General features: G+C 42.7%; 1 protein-coding gene across 6 annotated transcripts in view; it reads right to left on the bottom strand.

Annotated features, from left to right (window-relative positions):
* The window catches only part of LOC125463127 (antizyme inhibitor 2-like), a 92,350-nt gene that overhangs the window by 18,712 nt on the left and 57,545 nt on the right, over positions 1 to 16,093 (bottom strand). For 5 of the 6 annotated variants that reach the window (XM_048553903.2, XM_059653982.1, XM_059653991.1 and 2 more), the window contains exons 10-12: positions 15,093 to 15,205; positions 12,114 to 12,328; positions 8,962 to 11,929 (exon numbers count right to left, since the gene is read on the bottom strand). In XM_048553903.2, coding sequence (XP_048409860.1) covers positions 11,842 to 11,929; positions 12,114 to 12,328; positions 15,093 to 15,205 — 416 coding nt within the window. In that variant the 3' untranslated portion in view covers positions 8,962 to 11,841. Of the gene's footprint in view, positions 1 to 8,961; positions 11,930 to 12,113; positions 12,329 to 15,092; positions 15,206 to 16,093 lie in introns of those variants that run through there. The other variant, XR_009447134.1, reaches the window with a different exon arrangement.

A 16,093-nucleotide genomic window follows, 5' to 3' on the forward strand; every position in this document is an offset into this window, starting at 1 on the left:
ATATCTCCCACAATTCCATTCCTCCGCATTTTGTATAATAGCCTATTGTGGGGAACCTTATCGAAAGCCTTGCTGAAATCCATATACACCACATCAACCAGTTTACTCTCATCTACCTGTTTGGTCACCTTCTCAAAGAACTCAATAAGGTTTGTGAGGCACGACCTTCCCTTCACAAAACCGTGCTGACTATCCCTAATCAATTTATTCTTTTCTAGATGATTATAAATCCTATCCCTTATAACCTTTTCCAACACTTTACCAACAACTGAGGTAAGGCTCACTGGTCTATAATTACCAGGGTTGTCTCTACTCCCCTTCTTGAACAGGGGAACCACATTTGCTATCCTCCAGTCATCTGGACTATTCCTGTAGACAATGAAGAGTTAAAGATCAATGCCAAAGGCTCGGCAATCTCCTCCCTGGCTTCCCAGAGGATAAATCCCATCTGGCCCAGGGGACTTATCTATCTTCACCCTCTGAAGGATTTCTAATACCACTTCCTTGTGAACCTCAATTCCACCTAGTCTAGTAGGCTGTATCTCAGTATTCTCCTCGACAACATTGTCGTTTTCTAGAGTGAATACTGTTGAAAAATATTCATTTAGCGCTTCCCCTATCTCATCTGACTCCACACACAACTTACCACTACTATCCTTGATTGGGCCTAATCTTACTTTCGTCATTCTTTTATTCCTTAAATACCTATAGAAAGCCTTAGGGTTTACCCTGATCCTATCCGCCAACAAATTCTCATGTCTCCTCCTGGCTCTTCTGAGCTCTCTCTTTAGGTCTTTCCTGGCTACTTCGTAGCCCTCAAGTGCCCTAACTGAGCCTTCACATCTCATCCTAACACAAGCCTTCTTCTTCCACTTGACCAGAGATTCCACCTCCTTCGTAAACCACGGCTCCCGCACTCTACAGCTTCCTCACTGCCTGACAGGTACATACTTATCTAGGACACACAGGAGCTTTTCCTTGAATAAGCTCCACATTTCTCATGTGCCCATCCCCTGCAGTTTCCTTCCCCATCCTATGCTCCCTAAATCTTGCCTGATCTCATCATAATTGCCTTTCCCCCAGCTATAACTCTTGCCCAGTGGTCCCTTTCCATCACTAAAGTAAACGTAACAGAATTGTGATCGCTATCACCAAAGTGCTCACCTACTTCCAAATCTAACATCTGGCCAGGCTCATTACCCAGTACCAAATCTAACGTGGCTTCGCCCCTTGTTGGCCTATCTACATACTGTGTCAGGAAGCCCTCCTGCACACACTGGACAAAAACTGACCCATCTATAGTACTCAAACTATAGTGTTCCCAGTCAATATTTGGAAAGTTGAAGTCCCCCATGACAACTACCCTGTCTCTCTCACTCCTATCGAGAATCATCTTTGCTATCCTTTCCTCTACATCTCTGGAACTATTCGGAGGCCTATAGAAAACTACCAACAGGGTGACCTCTCCTTTCCTGTTTCTAACCTCAGCCCATACTACCTCAGTTGACGAGTCCCCAAACATCCTTTCTGCAACGTAATACTGTCCTTGACCAACAATGCCACACCTCCGCCCCTTTTACCATCTTCTCTGTTCTTATTGAAACATCTAAATCCCGGAACCTGCAACAACTATTCCTGTCCCTGCTCTATCCATGTCTCCGAAATGGCCACAACATCGAAGTCCCAGGTACTAACCCATGCTGCAAGTTCACCCACCTTATTCCGGACGCTCCTGGCATTGAAGTAGACACAATTCAAACCAACTTCTTGCTTGCTGGTGCCATCTTGCTTCCCTGAAACTTTATTTCGGACCACCCTACTCTCAACCTTTTCTATACTCAAACTACAATTTTGGTGCCCAACCCCCTGCTGAATTAGTTTAAACTCACCCGAATAGCCTTAGCAAATTTCCCCCCCAGGATATCGGTACTCCTTTGGTTCAGGTGAAGACCATCTTGCTTGTAGAGGTCCCACCTACCCAAGAAAGAGCCCCAATTATCCAAGAATCCAAAACCCTCCCTCTTACACCATCCCTGTAGCCACGTGTTCAACTCCTCTCTCTCCCTATTCCTCGCCTCACTAGCACGTGGCACGGGCAACAAACCAGAGACAACAACTCTGTTCGTCCTAGCTCTCAGCTTCCATCCCAGCTCCCTGAATTTCTGCCTTAAATCCTCATCTCTCTTCCTACCTAAGTCATCGGTGCTAATATGGACCACGACTTGGGGCTGCTCCCCCTTAAGGATCCCAAAGACACGATCAGAGACATCACGCACCCTGGCACCTGGGAGGCAACACACCAACCGTGAGTCTCTCTCGTCCCCATAGAACCTCCTATCTGTCCCCTAACTATGGAGTTCCCAATGACTACAGCTCTGCTCCTCTTCCCCCTTCCCTTCTGAGCAGCAGGGACAGACTCTGTGCCAGAGACCTGTGCTCCACTGCATTCCCCTGGTAAGTGCCCCCACCAACAGTATCCAAAACGATATACTTATTGTTGAGGGGAATGGCCACAGGGGATCCCTGCACTCCCTGCCAGTTCCCTCTCCGTCCCCTGACCGTAACCCATCTGCCTTTTTCGTGTACTTGAGGAGTGACTGTAACTCCTCTCAATAACCCCCTCTGCCTCCTGAATGATCCGAAGTTCATCCAGCTCCAGCTCCAGTTCCCTAATACGGTTTTCAAGGAGCTGGAGTTGGGTGCACTTCCCGCAGATGTAGTCAGCAGGGACACCAGTGGTGACCCTTACCTCCCACATTCTGCAGGAGGAACATTGAACTGCCCTGACCTCCGTTCCCATTATTCTAAATTCCCAAGTCTTAAAAAATAAAGAATAAAAAATAAACTTGTTACCTTACCAATCAGGTACACAGAACCTTTTTTTTTTGGTTAGAGGAGGAGGATGGGTGGGAGACACTACCCGGGTAGTGTTTCGGGTAACGCAACCACACAAATATATTACCTCACTCACTCACCAGTCCCGTGTCGGCTCCTGCTCAGTGTACCTCTGCCTATTTACGAGGTAAGCTTTTGAAAGATTCAAAAACAGTGACTCACTGGCTTCCTGACAGGCTCCCGCTCGCGCTGCTGCTGCAACCAGAAATGGAAGACACTGACACTCATGAATGTGTAGTCTCGATCTCATACTCTTGACTGCAAACCCTGTTGGTGGCCTATCTTTCTCTCCTGTTCAATTTGAGCCATGTCTCATCCACTTCAACCCTTTCCATGAAACTGCAGCAAGTAAAGAACTCCACTTTGCCCACTCACTGATATATTCATCATTTGTTTATCAGTCTGTCTTCATTCATTCCTTCCTTTCCGGAATAGATCTTCCACAAAAGTTGAAATATCAGCATAGACTGACACACAAACTAGTTGTCCTGTTTTGACTTTGTCAAAGTATCAAAACAACTGAGGTGCTTGAAGGTAATTTCTCCCAGCCTTTGCCTGAGTCCTGTCTGACTTTGTTTTGGTCTCCCCCCACTGCTCCGGCTCTGTTGTTTCTTAGGCAGGACCCTGAGATTCCAACTCATTTTCTTTGTTTTATTGATTAAAGTTGTTGTCTTATCCACCTAAAATATAGTTACTGAGACCTTGGTCCATAACTCAAGCTGTCATCTTAGCTGTGGCTGTCATTTTGTGCCATCTGAAAAATGTCTTTCACCTGTGCTCCTGCCCCGCGATGTTTCTCAATCCTATGCCACAAAGGTTTCTTGATCTAGCTGCTGCTGAATCTGGATCTGGGTTAAGTACCTGGGCTCATTGAGCTGGCAAATCTGGATACTATCAGTTTGTCTTCTTACATCCCGCTGCCTCTAGTTTCATTGCCTGTGGTTCTCTTATCCTGCTGCTAGACAAGTTTCAGCCTTCCTTGTTGTAGGAAATGAAGGTACTCACTTGCTTTACGTGTGCACTCACTTCAAAGTCCAGTTCCCTGCAACTTCTGCTGACTCTGACATTTGATGGATTCTAACGTGATATTGCAGCCAGAGGCAGTTTGTTGGAACAAACCGGTCAACAAGTTTATTGTCCAAGTACACAATGGGGTCAACAGTCCAACAGACTGCCTCTTGAACTTCATTTGTGTTGCATATTGCCACATCTCATAGTCTGATTAGTTAGATAGGTTTTTTTTAGTCCAGTCATGGGATGAGGGCACCACTGGCTAGGCCAGCGTTTATTTCCCATCTTATCCAGTTGAGTCAACCACATTGCTATGGGCCTGCAGTCACACATTGGCCAGATCACCTAAAGATGGCAGTTTCCTTCCCTAAACGGCATTAGTGAACCTCGAACAGCATAATGTGGCAGGAGAACGTGGGCTGAGTACAGAGTTTGAAAATTTCCGTACACGTCTGTGCACAATGTGTTGTACACTCCTATCCCGATGCATTTTCCTCACACCCAGCATCTGTCTCTGTCCTGTTAATGGAGTGTCACCGAAATGTTAACTTTTGTTTTTTTCCTTCACAAATGCTGCCAGACCTGCTCAGCATTTCCAGCAACTTCGTTTTTGTTCATGATCCCTGAGGAAATAGACATGCCAATTCCAGCACCAGATATTCCAGACTGCATCATCATTTCTATCCATGACCAGATTGTTTTGATTCTGCTGAGAATATGAAAAGGTGATTGACGTATTATTATATCTGAAAGGTGATACCCACCTCAGCATTGACCATCTCCACAATTCACAATCATATTCAGGATAAGAGCCAACTGGAAGTGGATTTCCTCAATTCACCAAAATAAAATTCAGCAAAAATATTTGTATGGAATATGTAGCCAGTGGCCAGCACAGCCTTTGTTTTCTGTCTGGGTGTGCCCTTTTAGACCTTTGAAGTGGTACAAACATTGTCAGGATATGGAATCACATGTAGACTATGCAGGTAAGGACAGCATATTTCCAACACTGCGTTGTGTTTTTAACAACAAAAAAATTAATAGTCACCATTATTGAGACCAGTTTTTAATTCCAGACTTCTTATTACTTGTTTTCTAAGCTGACCCGTGGCCATGTTGAATTTGTAGCAGTGCTCCACGATGATTAGCTCAGTGACACCCCCAATTTCTGTGCGTACATCATGTGATGTGCCAAAACAATAGTATGGAGATATTAGTAAATTGAAACGTTACCAGAAGGTTGAATGGCTTGACTTTTGAATATGGTTTGTTCTGCAAGGAGAGATAAACAATGTTAACAGGGCTTTATCCGAGATAATAAGGTGTAGAGCTGGATGAACACAGCAGGCCAAGCAGCATCTTAGGAGCAGGAAAGCCGACATTTCGGGCCTAGACCGTTCATCAGAAATGGGGGAGGGGAAGAGTGTTCTAAAATCAATAGGCACAGAGGGGGAGGCGGATCGAAGATGGATAGAGGAGAAGATAGGTGGAGAAGAGACAGACAAGACATGGGGATGGAGCCAGTAAAGGTGAGTGTAGGTGGGGAGGTAGGGAGGAGCTAGGTTAGTCGAGGATAGATAGACAGGTCAAGGGGGCAGGATGAGATTAGTAGGTAGGAAATGGGGTTGGGGCTTAAGGTGAGAGGAGGGGATAGGCGAGAAGAACAGGCTAGGGAAGCGGGGAGGAGCTGGGCTGGTTTTGGGATGCGTTAGGGGGAGGGGAGATTTTGAAGCTTGTGAAATCCTAATTGATACCATTGGGCTGCAGGGTTCCCAAGCCGAATATGTGTTGCTGTTCCTGCAACCTTCGGGTGGCATCGTTCCCCGTTTCCCAACACGTAATTTTTACTATGGATGTCCAATTCCTATACACCTGCATTCCCCATGCAGATGGTCTAAAGGCCCTCCGCCTCTTCCTGTCCCATAGGCCAGCCCAGGCCCCCTCCACTGATGCCCTCATCCACTCAGCCAAACTCATCCTCATGTTCAAAAACTTCTCTTTCAATTCCTCCCACTTCTTACAGACAAAGGGTGGGGCAATGGGTACCGGCATGGGGCCCAGCTATGCCTGCCTCTTTGTAGGTTATGTGGAACAGTCCCTCTTCCATACCTTACACTGGCCCTAAAGCCCACCTCTTCCTCCATTACACTGATGACTGTATCAGCACCACCTCGTGCTACCACAAGGAGCTCGAACAGTTCATCCACTTCACCAACACCTTCCACTCCAATCTTAAGTTCACCTGGACTATTTTCTTACACCTCCCTCACCTTCCTGGACCTCTCTGTCTCAATCTCAGGCAACCAGCTAGAAACCAGTATCCATTTCAAGTCCACCGACTCCCACAGCTACCTAGAATACACCTCCTCCCACCCACCTTCCTGCAAAAATGACATCCCCTATTCCCAATTCCTTCGCCTCTGCTGCATCTGCTCCCAGGATGAGGAATTCCACTCCCATACATCTCAGATGTCCTCGTTTTTCAAGGACGGCAACATACCCCCGGCAGTGGTCAAGAACACCCTTGACCGTGTCTCCCACATTTCCCACAACTCATCCCTCTCGCGCCGTCCCCGCAATAACCAAAAAAGAATCCCCCTCATCCTCACGTACCACCCCACCAACCTCCGGATCCAACATGTCATCCTCTGACACTTCCGCCATCTGCAATCCGACCCCACCACCTAAGACATTTTTCCATCTCAACCCTTGTCTGTCTTCCAGAGGGACCACTCTCTCTGTGACTCCCTTGTCTGCTCCACACCACACCCAGCACTTTTCCCTGCAACCGCAGGAAGTGCAACACCTGTCCCCACACCTCCTCCCTCACCTCCATCCCAGGCCCTGAGGAGACTTTCCACATCAAGCAGAGGTTCACTTGCACATCTGCTAATGTGGTATACTACATTCGCTGTACCCATTGTGGCCTCATCTACATCAGGGAAACCAAGCGGAGGCTTGGGGACCACTTTTCAGAACACCTCCACTCGGTTCGCAATAAACAACTGCACCTCCCAGTCACAAACCATTTCAACTCCCCCTCCCATTCCTTAGACGACATGTCCATCCTGGGCCTCCTGCAGTGGCACAACAATGCCACCCGAAGGTTGCAGGAACAGCAACTCATTCCGCTTGGGAACCTTGCAGCCCAACGGTATCAATGTGGATTTCACAAGCTTCAAAATCTCCCCTCCCTCTACCGTCTCCCAAAACTAGCTCAGCTCATCTCCGCCTCCCTAACCTGTTCTTCCTTTCACCTATCCCCTCCTCCCTCCTCAAGCCCCACCCCCATTTCCTACCTACTAACCTCATCCTGCCCCCTTGACCTGTCCGTCCTCCCTGGACTGACCTATCTCCTCCCTACTTGCCCACCTACACTCACCTTTACTGGGTCCATCCCCACGTCTTGTCTGTCTCCTCTCCACCTATCTTCTCCTCTATCCATCTTCGATCCGCCTCCCCCTCTGTCCCTATTGATTTCAGAACCCTCTTCCCCTCCCCCATTTCTGATGAATGGTTGAGGTCTGAAACATCAGCTTTCCTGCTCCTAAGATGCTGCTTGGCCTGCAGTGTTTATCCAGTTCTATGTCTTGTTATCTCAGATATATCTCCAGCATCTGCAGTTCCTATTATTCCTTAACAGGACTTTAGCCTGCAGTCTGATATGGCAAACTGTAAACATGATCAGCTTGATGGACATGATCCATTCTGCCTGTTGCTACCTGCTCCTGCCTGGAGCCCCCTTAACAGCTGCCAGCATTGTCAGAGGTGCTGTGATCGACACTTTGAGAGTTTTGCCTTCCTACACTGCACTGGAACTCCACAGAGCTGAGCTTTGCGGCCCTAACCTCCATAGTTTTGTGTATTGTTTATAAACGAAGTTACGAACTATTACAAAATAAGTGTGCAGAGAATAATAGTGGTGACTAAGTTGTGTCTGAATTCACCAATCTAATTACCTCGTCCCTCCTAAATTCCTTGGTCTTGATGTGAATAATATGTGCACTTTTACCCCATTGTGTATTTTACTCCATCGAGCCTGGGAATATTGTTCTATTAAATAAGATCATGGATGATATGATTGTGTTCTTAACTTCAGTTTTTTGCCAGCCACCTGTAACCTTTGACTCACTTGTCAATCACAGAAATCGTATTTATTGCAGCCTTGAAAATACATTCACTTTTCCAGCTTCCATTTCTCACTGGGAGAGTGAATTCTAAACATTACCAACTCTCTAAGGAATAAAATTCTTCCTAATTCCTAATGGACTAATTATTGCTGTATCTGCATACTGAATTTTTGTGATTAGCATAGAAGACATCCCATATCCCTCTATACTTCAGTATTCTGTAGTCTCTCTCAATCTGTCAAGTACAACTTCCTTTCATAAAGCCATATTGATTGTATTCTGATTTTCTAAATGTTCTGCAGCTACAACGTTAATTTTGAATTTTAGTATTTCTCAGTGACAGACATTGGACGAAAGGACCTATAATAGTCGTGGTACATTGCTATTTTCTAATCTTTGGAGGCTTTTCCGGAAGGTAGAGAATGTTGGAATATTATCGTTAATACATCCATCACATCAGCAGTCACTTCTTTTAAGAGCCTAGAATGCAGGTCATCAGATCCTAGGGTTAATAATATCCAATAGTTAACCAATTACTTTGGATCTGGTGATAATAATTGTTTCAATTCCCCCTCAAATTTCCACTATTGTTGAGAAACATTTTCTGTCTTTTATTCTGAAGATGGAACCAAAATACTTGTTAAACTCCTTCTATTTCCTTATTTCCCATTCATGCCCACAAGTGAAAGAACAAATGAGTATAACTACTAATACTGATAGGTACCTAATGAAAACTAACAACATTATTCTCCTGTCTGAGCGCAAAGCACAAGGTTTCTGTGTAGAACTGAGGCACATTGTCCTTTTCTGGAGCTAAAACATGTACTAGACTTTAGAATTCATCTCATAAAGCATTCTTAATTATAACAGGCAAAAAAGGAATATTTATTTTACCAAGTTAAACACTTTAATATGTATTAAACAGATGCAGAATGTTTTATTTAATGAAATAATATAAGATCTGGAGAATACAATAAGTCATTGGAATTTTCTGGTCAGTTGGTTGCCAACAACCTTGCAGTTTAGATTACGATTACTGTACCCTGCACTGCAGCAGGTAGAAGTTGGACAGCGCTATGCTGTTGAAATAAGTACAATCATTTTCAAAAGTATATTTTTTGTTGCTGTGAACATAATAGGAAAAATTCTTACTTTGAAGCATTTCTTTAAATTATGACAAGACAAATTCTAAACATTTAGTAAAATTTAGACATTGAGTGTTTTATGAATGGAACAATGACTTCCACTGAGCTATATAAGAAAGGAAAGCTAAGATGGGAAAGTACTGGAGAAAGCAGAATTCTTTCCATCGGTTTGAATATTTTCTAGATTTTGAGGGATAAGATACACATGCATTTAGAACGACAGGGTTTGATTAGGAGTAGTCAACATGGCTTTGTGCCTGGGAGATCATGCCTCATAAATTTGTTAGTGTGCTTTGATGACATGACCAGGAACGTTGATGAGGGCAGATCAGTAGACATAGCACATATAGATTTTAATATGACCTTTGATAAGGTTCCACATGGTAGGCTGCTCTGGAAGGTTAGATTGCATGGAATCCAGGGAGAGTTGGCAAATTGGATGCACAATTGGCTTGATGGTAGGAAGCAGTCAGTAATAGTGGAATGAGTCAATACAGTATGGAGCTGGAGGAACACAGCAGGTCAGGTAGCAGCACAGGAGCAGGAGAGTTGATATTTTGAGCCCAGACCCTTCATCAGGACTAGGAAGGGGGAATGGAGCTGGAAAATAAATCAGGGGGGAGGGGTGCGACTGGGGAAAGGTAGGTGGGATGGCAGTAGGTGGAAGGGTGCTCGTCGGACTGGAGATCTGTGAATAGTGGTGTGCCTCACGTCAGTGCTGAGCCCTTGCTGTTTGTTATCTGTATCAATGAGTTGGATGAGAATGTATAAGGAATGATTAGTAAGTTTGCGGATAACACTAAAAGAGGCGGTTTCATGGACATTGAGGCAAGTTATCAGAAATTGCAGCAGGATCTTTATCAGCTGGGTAACTGGGCTGAGAAATGGCAAATGAAGTTTAATGTAAATAATTGTGAGGTGTTGAACTTTGAAAAGTCAAATCAAGGTAGGAGTTTCGTGACGAAAGGCAGGGCCTTCAGCAGTGTAGTGGAACAGAGGGCCATTGGAGTTCAGAAGCACGGTTCTCTGAAAGTGGAGTCACAGGTAGACAGGGCAGTGAAGAAAGCTTTTGGCACACTGGCCTTCATCAGTCAGTGCACTGAGTATAGAAGTTGGTAAGTTATGTTGCAGTTTTACAGGGCGTTCGTGAGGTTGCATTTGGAGCACTGTGTTCAGTTTTGGTCACCTTACTGTCGGAAGGATGTTATTAAACTGTAAAGAGTACAGGAGCGTTTGGACAAGCTAGGACTTTATTTATTGGAGTGTAGGATCCTGAGGGGTGATCTTATAAAAGTGTATAAGATCATAAGAGGCATGGATAGAGTGAATGCACTCAGGTTTTTTTTCCCCCAAGGTTACAGAATTGAGGACTAGAGAGCAGCAGTTTAAAGTAAGAGGGGAAAGAATTTATGGGAACCTGAGGGGGCAACTTTTTTACACAGAGGTTGGTGCGCATATGGAATGAGCTGCCATTGGAAGTGGTTGAGGTAGGTACATGAACAATATTTAAAAGGTATTTGGACAAATATGTGGATAGGAAAGGTTTAGAAGAATATGGGCCAGGGGCAGGAAGTGGACATTTTGGTCGGCATGGACCAGTTTGGGCCAAAGGGCCTGTCTCCGTGCTGTAGGACTCTGTGATTCAGTTTGTTGATGATTAAGTTATCCCATTAAATTTCATTGACAGTCAAGTTACATATATTTAACATTAAAAAATAGTGTAGCAGAAGGAAGTTTACTTTTAGAACTGCTTTTGCCTATTCATCTGGACTGCAAAGCTCTGGGGAAGTGAAAAATTATCATCACAAAGAAGATAAATAGGTTTCATTACACTGAACATTGATTGTTGACAATTTAATCCATCACAGTACACCAGCAAGGAGTAAATTAAAGCCAAGCTGAACAAATATGTTTATATGTTTATCTAAGTATTGGAGGAATATGAATAATTTTCATCATTTGCATTGATGATGAAAGAGATATTCATCACTGTTTCAAAGGAGGGAATTCTTGCTAAAACAACACAAGGCACGTCTAGAATACTGTCTGATGAAGGGTCTAGGCCCGAAACGTCAGCTTTTGTGCTCCTGAGATGCTGCTGGGCCTGCTGTGTTCATCCAGCCTCACATTTTATTATCTTGGATTCTCCAGCATCTGCAGTTCCCATTATCACTCTAGAATACTGTGAACAGTTTTGTTCCCCTTATCTAGGGAAGGGTACCTGTCATTGGAGGGACTGCAGACATTCATTAAGTTTACTTCAGGTATGGAGGGGTTACAGATTGAGTACGGTGAACCTGTTCTTATTGAAGATTAGAAGAAGGAGTGGAGACGTGATTTGAAGAAAGTTCTGTAGCGGACTTGATAGGGTAAATGAGGAAAGGTTGGTTCCCCTTGTGGGAGAGCCTGGGAACTTATACATTTAGGACAGAGATGAAAAGGAATTTCTATTGTGAGAGGGCAATGAATCTGTGGACATCTTTACCACAGGCAATTGTTGAGGCTGGATTAGTAAGAAAGACAAACTTTTAATCATAAGGGAGACAAGTATTTTAGGGAAAAAAGCAGACAAGTGGACTTAAGGATTATCACATCAGTCATGATTGCAATAAATGATAAAGCACACTTGATGGACCAAATGGCTGCTTCTATCCTACATCTTAATGTCTGACCAGGTGTTGAGTGTCTACATCATCCTGTTCTTGCACTGGAGATTGCGTTTCTCTCTTTATCTTCTGGAGGGTTTTCCTGTATAGAAAGTTTCACAGACTAAATTCTACATATCACATATATGTATGCTGTGCATATTACATCTGTGTAAAAGTAACTGTGCAAAGGAACCTGTTTGCAACATATCACTACAATAAAATGTAACATAATATCCAGCATCACATTTTCTAAATGTGAGGGATAGATACTTTCTTTTCCTTACCAGGCCTCCTTGGATATTACGTAATGTGTCATGGCTGCATGAAAGCCATTGAACGTGGTTGAAGTGCTGACGGTGTATGCTCCATTGTTTTGAAAGAGCAGCCAGTCTCCAATCTCCAGTTCAGGCAGCTTCCAGGTGTCGGAAATATGATCCCATGCATCACAGGTGGGTCCCCAAATTCTAGTGTTATACAGCGTTTGGTCAAGGGAGTGTTTCTGTGCGAAATAAATACCAGGTAAATTTTCTTAACTTCAAAGTGTAACTCATGGGGAAGTCAATGGAAGTAAAAATGTGGAGAAATGTAAAACATAAGGAAGACTCACTACCAACTATTTTACATCATCATTCAAAGTCAAGATCCTGTATATGTTGGTCATTGCCATTTCCTTTTTCATTGCTACAAATATTTTCCATTCTTATTCCTTTGTTAATCAATTTATGAGCATGTTTATGTTACAAAGCTAAGTACAAAAGGCAAAAGCTGTTTCCCAGCTGAGCTCAATTTTCCATCAGGCCCCAAGACATTTGACGGCATTCTCCTACCTCCTGAATACTACAGACTTTTAAAAAAATGTCCCTACTACTTGATCATTGTTCAAATTATCATGAATCATTTTCGCATATAGATTGGGTTGTTAAGAAGGCATTTAACATGCTTGCCTTCATTGCGCAGACCTTTAAGTAAAGAAGTTGGGAAGTAATGTCGCAGTTGTACAGGACATTGGTGAGGCCTTTTCTGGAATACTGTGTTGTATCTGGTCTCCCTGTTATAAGAAGGATATTATTAAGCTGAAGAGGGTTCAGAAAGATTTACCAGGATGTTGCTGTGAATGGAGTGTTTGAATTACATGGAAAGGATGGAACTTTTTTCACTGAAGCATAGGAGGTTGAGGGTGAACTTATAAAGGTTTACAAAATAATGAGGGGTATAGATAAGGTGAATGGCAGGTGTCTTTTCCATAGGATGGGTCATTTTAAGACAAGGGGGCATATTTTTAAGGTGAAAGGAGAAAGATTCAAAAACATCATGAGGAGCAATGTCTTTTTCCAGAAAATGGATAATATATGGAATGAACTTCCAGAGGAAGTGGTGTAAGCAGGCTCAGTTGCATCATTTAAAAAGTAAGCACATGAATAAGAAATGTTTGGAGGGGTAATAGATCAAATGCTGGCAGGTGGGATTAGCTAGTTTGGGGTAACGATGACCACGGATGATTTGTACTGAAGGGTCTGTCCCGTGCTGTATGATTCTGTAACTCTACTATTGCATACTGAGTTCTGTCTAGTACTTGGCCTTAAGTATTTTGTGCACAGGTTCCTTTGTCTTTTGTTATTTTACACCATAAACTTGAAGAGCAGAAGTCGGCCATTCTGCCCATTGAGTGCGCTCCACCATTCAGTGTGTTCATGGCTAATCTGATGATCCTCAACTCTACTGCCCTGCCTTATGCCTATAACCCTTCATTCCCTTTCTCAGACTTGAATATATACTTAACGATTAAATCTCTGAGGTAGAAATTTCTATAGGTTCACCATCCTCTGACGGAAAAAAAATTCTTCCTCATTTTTTGTTTTCAGTGAATGATTCCTTACCCTGAGATTCCAGGCTCTGGTCCTAGACTCTCCCACAAGGGGAAAAAACCTCTTCATGTTAACTCTGCCAATCTGAATAATATGTCTCAATCAAGTCTCCCTTTATTCATCAAAATTGCAATGAATAGAAGTTCTACCTACTCAACCTCTCCTAAGAAGATCCTTCCAAACATCAAATCAATCTGGTGAACCTTGTCTGGACGGCCTCCAATTCCGCTATATTGATTTTCTTAGATTGCGTGGAATATGTTATTAACTTCCAAAATGTCTTTATTCGTACAGTCCCTTTCAAGGACAAGGAGACTTATTTTTCTATCCTTTTCTCAAAAAACATATCCCTCATACTGAGTATTCTCCACTGATCTTAAATGATAGAAGATGTTTGTGCTGTGAGCATCTGTTGGAAGAGCAATGAAGTTTTCCGAGTGGTCATTGAAAGGCACATTATCAACTCCTTCACTGACATATGTGTCAGCCGTTAAGAACTAAGGATGGCTTTAAGAAGGAATATTCCCTATCTCAAGTATTCCCTTACATCAAAGAGTGTGTTCTTTGGCGACCGATCAACTAAGCAAGTTTGTTTAATCAGTGATAGTTTTAGGGTTAGGGCTAACCTCCACCTTTACTCCCGTTGTCACAGCTTTTAAATTGACCTTTGAAAGATATTCCTAAACATTGGGGAAGCTTCTAAAATGCAAGATTTTGAATGCTATTTCTGTGGTCCTATATGTGATCCAGCAGAACCTCAGATGTCCATTTCTGCAGTGGACCAGCTCATCATCTACTGCAACCAGCATCCATTTTCATAACACACAGCCTCCCATATCCTGAATTACACCTTCACTACCAGGCCTACATTCATACCTAACCCAGTAGTGCTCTGATTTTAAAATCTTCATCATTCTTTCAAATTTGTCTATGGCCCCATTCTGCCTCATTTCTGTAACGATCCAGCTCTGCATCCCTCACTGATCTATGAGCTTGTCTAATTACAGCTTTTTATTTTATATTCTTTCTTTCTTATATAAACCTGATTTTAATTCTTGCAACATTCCAAACTGAAGCTTTAGCTGCTTAGGACAGAAGCTTTCAAAGTCCCACAAAAAAACCATTTAAACTCCCCAATCTCTCCATTTTAATCTCATTTAAGAAGTTTGTTATAACCTAGCTCTTTCAACATGTATTTGGTCACTTCTCCTAATATCTCCTCATGTGGCTTGGAGTCACAATTTGATTCCTAATATTCCTGATGGGTCACTTTGTATGACTTTAGATTGTTGGTGCTATATAAGGAAATGTCATTGTTCTTCAGTAGGCTGCAACAATTTACAACATAGCTATCAACAGAAGTAATACTTTTATAAAACTCTTTCCTAAAACTCTTACTTTATACACGATTGGCTTTAATAGTTCACGATATTGTGCAAAATTATTGAAAGACCCATACAGACCGTCATTTAAATAGTACATCATGGTCTTCTCATTCCCAGCTTCCTCATCTAAGGAAAAAAAAGTTGAAGACTTATTAAAAGATTCACAAATAGACTTTATAAACTGCCAATGTGATGGTCGAAAAGGATTATGAAGGTAAAGTAGAAAGTTCTTCCCCTTTTGTTGACATTTGTGCCACTTTATGTTGCACAATCAGGATAGGTGAGCAATGGAACATGTGCCTGATTTTAGTTTAGTTTCAAATAATTTCCATTTCCGGAATTAACTTTTTGCTTGAGTACTTCCAGGATGCAGCATCGCTGGTCATTTGTCATTGTTTATAGTGGTCTGAATGTGTCCAGTTTATTGGACTATGAACTGTACAGGTTTTAAAGCAGGAACACACAAGTGGAGATGTATTTTATTGATTCATTTTGATGTGGCACCTTACAATCAATGCACACTGTTACTCAATGTTGACATGTCTTTCTGTGTGAATTACAAAATGCTACTTTCACCTGGAACGTACAGTCTGAAAGGGTAATGGATACAAACTTTGTCATTTTGGCAACATAATTGGACACATGCTTGTAAAGAAAGGAACTGTAAGATTATGAAGATAAAGAACAGTATGAAATGAAAATAATTGAATAGTTTTAAATGCCAGCACAGCACAATGGACTGAATGATCTCTTTATTTGCTATATAACTCTACACCATTGTTGGGTACAACAGATTGAAGGCTGATCCCATCTGCTTCAGAAAACCATGCATAAACTGTCTTAATATAAGTTACTGAACAACAGTCAAGGAGTGAGACCCCAACCAATTTTAAAATCAGATTGCTACCCCTTGCTGCTGATTTCCACTGTGACTGAGCTCTGTGTTTCTGACCAAGACTTCTGAATTCAGTCCCTTCAGAAACGTAGAACAGACTGAATATCAGCATCCTCCTT

This window comes from Stegostoma tigrinum, chromosome 2 (genome assembly GCF_030684315.1).
Source record: "Stegostoma tigrinum isolate sSteTig4 chromosome 2, sSteTig4.hap1, whole genome shotgun sequence".
NCBI classification, from domain to species: domain Eukaryota; kingdom Metazoa; phylum Chordata; class Chondrichthyes; order Orectolobiformes; family Stegostomatidae; genus Stegostoma; species Stegostoma tigrinum.